Below are 8,253 nucleotides of genomic sequence, written 5' to 3'. Positions count from 1 at the left end.
ATATATATATATATATATATATATACACACATATACATATACTCTGGTCAAGTTTACACACACTTAATTCTTAATACTGTGTTGTTACCTGAATGATCTACAGCTATGTTTGGAAAGAGTTAAAATTCACAAAAATGCTGAAAAACCAAAAAACCTGAAGGATTTTTTTCTAAATTTCTAGGTCATTCAGGTAATGTATGTAAACTTTTGAACAGTCAACTATTATTTTCTCTTGTGAACTATATGTAAACGTCTTGTGTTTAAAATATCTTATTCAGGTCAGTACTAAAAACCAACAACAGGCATTTTGTATAATAGGACTTTTTTTAATTAATACTTTTCAATTATGTTGGTGGCTGTACAATTGGGTTTACCTGTAATTGGGTTAATAGTGAAGGCTTCATTTTCATTGCCGCTGAAAATACTGTACTTGATCATTCCTTCATCTGCTGTCTGGTCATGAGCTACAACATTTGCCACCCAAGAACCTTAGAAGTGGTATACACAAACACAGTCAGTCTGGCATCCACAAACACTGACCATCTTAGAAATACAAGCCTCTAATTTTATAACTAAATTAATCAATAGTAAAATATCAAGAGAAACATCTAAAAGGTGAAAATAATCTCAAATCTGTGAGCTAAAAAGTTGGTTAAAGTATACCTGTCTTGCTATTCTCGGGCATTGTGACTTCATAGAGTTCTTCAGTAAACTGCAATGGTGGCTCTTCACTATTAAGCTGAATGAGCAGAAGGCAGCTAGAGGTGAGGGAAGGTCTGCCTAGATCTGCCGCTCGTATACGGAGCAGCTTTGTCCCATACACCTCATTATTCAAGGGGGCTTTCAACCTTACAGCACCAGACTTATCAACCTGAAACATCTCATCTTCCTCTGCCAAGCTAAAAACTACTGTCCCATTGTCTCCTTGGTCTGGATCCTGGGCTGTAACCATTACGATGGGTCGACTGGGCCGTGTGGTCACGGAAGACACTGACACCCTCATGGGCTTGTTAATACACACTGGTGGATTGTCATTAATATCTTCCACTTGTATTGTAACTGTAGCAACTGAGCTGCGTGGACCCTGGCTGCAGCTGTCAGTAGCTACAGCACGAAAAACATGCTGGGAACGAGTTTCACGGTCCAGTGGCTTCGTGAGCCTTATCACACCAGTAGAGCCATCAACATAAAAGTTTCCAGAATTTTCCTCATCCAAGGAGAAGGTCACTGCACCATTGGGCCCCTCGTCGGGATCCCATGCTATCAGATGTAGGATCTCTGAACCTGCAGGGAGCCCCTCGCTAATGCTGGAACGATAGCTTTTCCGAGCGAACGAGGGGCTGTTATCGTTTTCATCTGAGAGGGTGATGTGCAGCAGTGCAGTGGAGCTCAGAGGTGGATGCCCATGGTCAGCTGCAGTGATAAGGAGGGAGTAGTTGGATCGCTCCTCTCTGTCCAGGATTCTGGTGGTGCTGACTGCACCAGTTACAGCGTCAATGCTGAAATACTCTTCATCATCTAATAGTAGAAGGAAAAGAGACATAAGCACTGATTCTCTGCCTGACAGGTATACAATTTTCATACATGGGCTATTCTACAGAATTTGTGTAAACTGCGGTCCCACACTTTTTTGCAAAAAAGTGAAGTAAAAAAAAGAAAAAAAAAATTCGATATATATACAGTTTTTCTGTTTGTTTAGTGATAGCTGTTTATGAATCTCTTGTTTGTCCTGAATAGTTAAACTGCCATTCCTTCAGGTCACACAAATTCTTTGGTTTTCCAGCATTTTTGAACCCTTTCCAACAATTCCAATGATTTTGAGATCCATCTTTTCACACTGAGGACAACTGAGAGACTCATATGCAACTATTACAGAAGGTTCAAATGCTCACTGATGCTCCAGAAGGAAAAAAACATGCACTAAGAGCCTAGAGGTAAAAACTTTTGAACAGAATGGAGTGTACATTTTTCTTATTTTGCCTAAATATCATATTTTTTTTTCATTTAGTAATGCCCTTCAGAGTCTTCAGAAGATAGTCATATGTTTCTCAGAAGACAAAATAAGTTAAATTTACCCAGATCTTCTCATTTAAAAAAGTTTAACCCTCTGCTCTTAATTTTGGAGATTCTGAAAGGGGGATGTAAACTTTTGACCTCAACAGTATGTGTTGAATTAGGACATTAGGAATTAGGACAAATACAATTGCTTACCTTCTATAAAGTAGTGAATGGTTCCATTTAGTCCATTATCAACATCTGAGGCCTGGAAGATGTGAATGACTCCTGGCGGTAAATTCTCTGGGATTACTAAGTGCAAATCAGACTGAAAAAATTCTGGAGCGTTGTCGTTATCATCCAGGACAGAGCACAGGACTGTGGCAGTGCTGGAGAGAGACGGCGTCCCACTGTCCTCTGCCTGAACTGTAAAGCAGCCAAAAACACATAAAGAGGTGACCAGGTTATGTTAAGTTTTTGTAATGAGCATGCAATTACAGCCTTTTGAAAACACTGCCAATATGTCCTGAAACAAAGAAAAACAAATCGACTTGACAGGGTTATTAAAGTTAACTAAAACTAAACATTTTCTTTTCCTCAAATAAACATGAACTAAAATCAAATAAAACACTGTGGCGTGATAGATACTTGTGTTCATGTTTCACAAAAATCATTCAAACATTGCCTCATCATCTTCATGTTATCCTACAGATTTCTGTTATTGTATTCGATGATCAATTGCCCATCACACTCCATAAGCAAAAACTTGTAAAACTTGTAAAACATCTGAGACCATTTTCCATGCATATAGTCCTATTTCAACCAAATACAATTCTAAAAACAATATTAATACAGCATAAAATGTGTTGGTTAGTGTATCATTTAAAGGGATAGTTCAGGCAAAAATGAAAACTCTATTTACCCTCATGTTGTTTCAAACCTGTAAGACCTGCGTTCATCTTCAGAATGACATAGAACAACATGAGGTTGATTAATTATTGACAGAATTTTCATTTTTGGGTGAACTATCCATTTAAACATGAAAAAAAACTAATAATGAAGAGATTGAAAAACTGGAACTGCATGTTAAAGGAAGTAAATACTGGTATGTGTATTATTTTGGTGCTTGTTTTCTGGAGAAATTAGTAAGCTTCAGTAGCAGCTATAGGGATAAGAGGGAGGGAGGATGCAGGCAGATGGAAGATCTCACCTCTGAGAGTAAAACTGGATTGGATCTCTCTGTCTAGCCGAGTGGAGGTGCTGATCTGACCAGTGTGGGAGTCTATCGTAAAGAGCTCATATCCAGGACCAGGTAACAAGCTGTAGCTAACAGCAGAATTCATCTCTGTGGGAAACACACACACACATTTTACACAACTTTTCACAGATTGGTTATCAGATATGAAGATTTGTTGGTCTAAAATATATATATTTTATTTTCTGATTATGATTGCATGACATCATGACAGAGAGTTCTACTACTGCACTGTATTAGTACAACTGTGTTCGTAACTGGCTTTTTAACTGGTGTTTTCCTTCACTTTTGTGTTGCTGGTGCCAACAAATACAGAAGTGATGAGTGTTTGACAGCTGAATGAGGTCTGTTTACCATCTTGTCAGGCAAAGTGCTGTTTCTGAGCTTCTTATCTGATCTCAGAATTGAAAGCAGCGCTAAAGAAAAAAAATCTTGCTACATTTAACAGCATTGCCAAGAAAATACAAAGAAAAAGTCTGGAAAATTGGGACAAAAGAGCTGGCTGGGTGTACAACCAACACACTGGTGGAAAATTTGGATTTGAGGTCAATAGAGCAGAAGTGTGAAAACAAACACACAGACACACACAGACACACACACACACACACACACACACACACACACACACACACACACACACACACACACACACACACACACATGTTGGGTTTACATGTTTTATGGGGACATTCCATAGGCGTAATGGTTTTTATACTGTACAAACCGTACTTTATATCGCCCTACACCTACCCTACACCTAAACCTAGCCCTCACAGGAGATTGTGCACACTTTTACTTCCTCAAAAAAACTAATTGTGCATGATTTATAAGCCTGTTTCCTCATGGGGACCTGAGAAATGTCCCCACAAGGTCAAAATCTACTCGTATTCCTATCCTTGTGGGGACATTTGGTCCCCACAACGTGATGAATACCAGGTGCACACACACACACACACACACACACACACACACACACACACACACATTGTGCTTCCACACTGACATTTAGATACAAAGACAAATAGTTTTGATGCTGGTTTCATTTGTTTTTTAATTTTCAACTATCAAAGAAAACAAAAGTATCAACTTTATTCAATTATTTTGTCTCTTCCGTGTTAGTCTTTGACATGCATTCTGACGCATGTTGAAGACTGACACAGAAGAGAAGAAACTGTTGAAACACTGATGTCACATGGACTATTTTACTGATGGCCTTTCTACCTCTATGAGCCTTAAATGTGGTAGCTGTGTTCCTGTCTATGCAGGGTCAGACAGCTCTCAGATTCCATCAAAAATATCTTATTTTGTTTTCCAAAGATGTTTTCAGAAGAAGGTCTTACTGGTTTGGAATGACATAAGGGTGAGTAATTGATGACAGAATTTTCATTTTTAGTTTTTGCTTTGTGCAAGCAAACAATATCAACATGAATTTGAATTTAAAAAATCATCTCAGGTTACGTATGTAACCTCAGTTCCCTGAGGAAACAGGACGCTGCGTCAAATGCTATGGGGAAACGCCATTGGCGAGCCTCACTCTAAACGTAGTCTGCAACCAATCAGATGACTGGAGTGATGTCACAGGCGTGGTGACGTAAGCGACCAGGAAGTATAAAGCATGTGCGTTTGAAGCCGGCGTCAGCTTCTTGGAATGAAGCGAGCGCGGCAGGGATGCGGGAATTATGGCCCTCGACACAGCATCTCGTTCCCTCAGGGAACTGAGGTTACATACGTAACCTGAGACATTCCCTTTCGTGAACGTCGGGCTGCGTCGAACGCTATGGGGAATGAGATGCCCACGCCTCCAGAATTCCAAGTCCCTGCCTAGGAAACCGCTAGGACAAGGGTGGAAAGAGTTGTGTCTAGTGAACATGGCAGAACACTGAGGAAATCTCCGCCTGGGTAATTTGCCAGGACGCGAGTAGTATTACGCCTCTGTCTGGAGAGCCGCCAGAACAAGAGGGAGAGAATACACCTCCGCCTGGGGAGACTGCCAGGACAAGGAGGGATCAAAAGTCTCTGCCTAGGGAAATTGCTAGGACAAGAGTGGTATTACACCTCTGTCTGGGGAACCGCCAGAACAAGAGGGAGAATATATGGTTCGGCCTGGGAAACTGCCAGGACACGAGGATAAAGTGTGCCTAGAAATCACTAGGGCAAGAGTGGAATTAAACCTCTGTCTGGGAAACTGCCAGAGCAAGAGGGACATAAGGAGTGCCTGGTGAACCTGCCAGGACACTGGAAGATCTCCACCTGGGGAAATTGCCAGGATGCGAGTAGTATTATGCCTCTGTCTGGAGAACCACCAGAACAATAGGGAGAGAATACACCTTCGCCTGGGGAAACTGTCAGGACAAGGAGGGATCAAAGTCTCTGCCTAGGGAAATTTCTAGGACAAGAGTGGTATTACACCTCTGTCTGGGAAACCGCCAGAACAAGAGGGAGAGAATACACCTCGGCCTGGGAAACTGCCAGGACTCGAGGGACAAATATCTGTCACTCAAGGACAGAGGAGCCAGGAGTGGCTCTAAGATCAAGTTCATAGAACCTGACGAATGTTAAAGGTGAGGACCAACCCGCAACACTGCAGATGTCCTGGATAGGGACACCTGCTGCCAGAGCTTTAGAGGCAGCCAAGCCTCGAGTTGAGTGAGCCTTGACCCCCAAGTGTGATGGCAGGCCAGAGGACCCATACGCAGTAGAAATGGCATCCACGATCCATCTACTGATAGTAGGTTTTCAAGCAGGGTACCCTTCTCTTAGGGGGACCGTAACAAACCAGCAGTTGCTCTGTTTTACGCCACATGACAGCTCTGTGGACATATGTGTCCAGTGCTCACACTCCGATGGTCGGGCTCCACGAATGGAGGAGGATAGAAGGCCTGAAGTGTGACTGGCTGTGGTACTAATGACGGGACCTTCGGGATATACCCGGCTCTCGGGTAGAGGAAGGCTTTGGCCAGACCGGGCGCAAAGTCAATATAGGAAGGGGCCACTGAAAGGGCCTGAAGGTCCCAGACTCTCTTGAGAGAGGTAAGTGCAAGAAGCAGTGTAGTCTTAATGGTAAGATTGCGGTCTGAAATCTCCTCTATAGGCTCGAATGGAGGTCTACAGAGGGCTTCGAGCTCTGGACTGAAGGATGGTCTCAAGAACCTCGGTTGAGAGACCAGTGTCTATGAGTTGTGCCCCCTCAGGGGCCACACCCATAGTTTCCACAACTCCGGGCGGGGGTGAAGGATTGAGCCCCTGGCCTGGGAGAGGAGGTCCTTCCTGACGGGAATCTCCCATTGAGAGCCATCGAGGAGGGCGATTATGTCCGAGAACCATACTCTGGTCGGCCAGTATGGGGCTACTAGCAAAAGACGGACCCCATACCGGCGTACTCATTCCAGAACTCCCGGGAGCAGAGCGATCGGGGGAAAGTGTCCAGTCCCAGAGGATTTTGAGGAACTAGAGAGTACCAGAGGGGACATTGCGATGTCTCTCGAGTCACAAAGAGGTCCACCTGAGCCTGGCCAAACACTCTCCAAATCTACTTCTGCTTTCTACTTTTACTACTTCTGGGTGAAGCATCCATTCCCCCAGGCCTCGGCCCCTGCCTCGACAGGACGTCTGCTCCCACATTGAGCAGATCTTGCATGTGAACTGCTCTTAATGAGAGAAGTTTTCCCTGTGACCACAGGAGGATCTGGTACGCCAGCTTGTACAAGGGGCGTGAACGCAGACCCCCCTGGTGATTGATGTAATAAACTACCGCTGTGCTGTGGGTGCGGACCAGCACATGACGGTTTCTCAGGTCTGGGAGGAAGTGCTTCAGGACCTGAAACACAGCCAGCATCTCTAGGCAGTTTATGAGAGATGGTGATTGCTCCACAGACCGCGGGCCAAGCGGCCACTCATGACCGCTCCCCATCCGGGGAGAGATGCATCTGTCGCTAGCGTGACGCTGCGACAAGGAGCTCCCAACACCGGCCCCTGCGATAGAAAACAAGGTTTCTTCCACATGTCCAAGGCACGTAGGCAACGCCGCACACTTTGTAAAAGTCCAGGGTGAGAGTGCTAGGTCGAAAGGAAGAACTCTGTATTGGTAAGCTTTGCCCCTGAAAGCGAACCTCAGGAACTTCCTGATTTGAGACACGACTTGGCTGACAGTTAACATTCTGAACTTCAGTTTCTTGACTGAGCGGTTCAACCGTCTGAGATCTAGAATGGGCCGCAGCCCTCCATCCTTCTTGGGAACAATGAAGTACCGGCTGTAGAACCCGGCCTCTCTGTCTGGAAGAGGGACCACCTCGATGGCCTCCTTCTTCAGAAGAGAATTTACTTCTTGCTCCATAACCAGACCCTGCTCGGGGCTCACCAGAGTAGGGAATACCCCGTTGAAAGGTGGCGGCGGAAAGCCGAATTGGATATAATAACCTTTCTCTACAGTGAGCAGGACCCAAGCAGATACATTCGGCAGTAGTTTCCACGCTGCCAGAAAGTCTACTAAGGGAACCAGCCTCTCGAGACTGGTTTCTGGTGTTACTAGAGGTATTGATTCGGTGACCTGTAACAGCTGGCTGGCAGGAGACACCTGAATCAATTTCTCTGAGGACCCCCGTAGGGGTGGCGAACCCTCTAGTTCCGCTACGTTTCCAGGCGGAGAGACTAGTGAGAGATGTTCACGGGAGATTGCCGCGCCCTGTAACACTGGCAGGGTTAGCTGACCGATCTCCTGAGGGCCTCGAGGAAGAACGGGCACCATGAACTGTGGTGAAAACCGTTCCTCCCCAAGAGGGGCTGCCCTCATTGGCCCTGAGCCATGATTGTCAGGGCCGTTTAGCCGAGGACCTCTTGGACTGGAGGACGACCCTCAGGTCAGGCCTTGTCTTCGAGGCCCCCGGCTTAGAGCGTTGCTGGCCCCGCCCTCTAGGTCTGTCCGGAGGGGTACGGGACGCTCTTTTTCTGTGTCTCCCGGTATGAGGAGCTGGTACACGGCTGGGACTGCTCCCGTCCAGCAGTCC

At 45.2% G+C, this 8,253-nt stretch overlaps 1 protein-coding gene across 1 annotated transcript in view; it reads right to left on the bottom strand.

The window, feature by feature from the left end:
- Positions 1-8,039, bottom strand: part of LOC141336917 (protocadherin-23-like) — a 13,757-nt gene extending 5,718 nt beyond the window's left edge. The window contains exons 1-5 of the mRNA XM_073842638.1: positions 7,958-8,039; positions 3,206-3,340; positions 2,212-2,421; positions 664-1,518; positions 375-488 (exon numbers count right to left, since the gene is read on the bottom strand). Of these exons, the coding sequence (XP_073698739.1) occupies positions 375-488; positions 664-1,518; positions 2,212-2,421; positions 3,206-3,340; positions 7,958-8,039 (1,396 nt within the window). The remainder of the gene's footprint in view (positions 1-374; positions 489-663; positions 1,519-2,211; positions 2,422-3,205; positions 3,341-7,957) is intronic.
- Positions 8,040-8,253: the final 214 nt, after the last annotated feature.

Source organism: Garra rufa, chromosome 6, assembly GCF_049309525.1.
Source record: "Garra rufa chromosome 6, GarRuf1.0, whole genome shotgun sequence".
NCBI lineage: Eukaryota > Metazoa > Chordata > Actinopteri > Cypriniformes > Cyprinidae > Garra > Garra rufa.
Note: the sequence above shows the minus strand (reverse complement) of the source record. Positions and strands in the feature narration are given on the sequence as shown.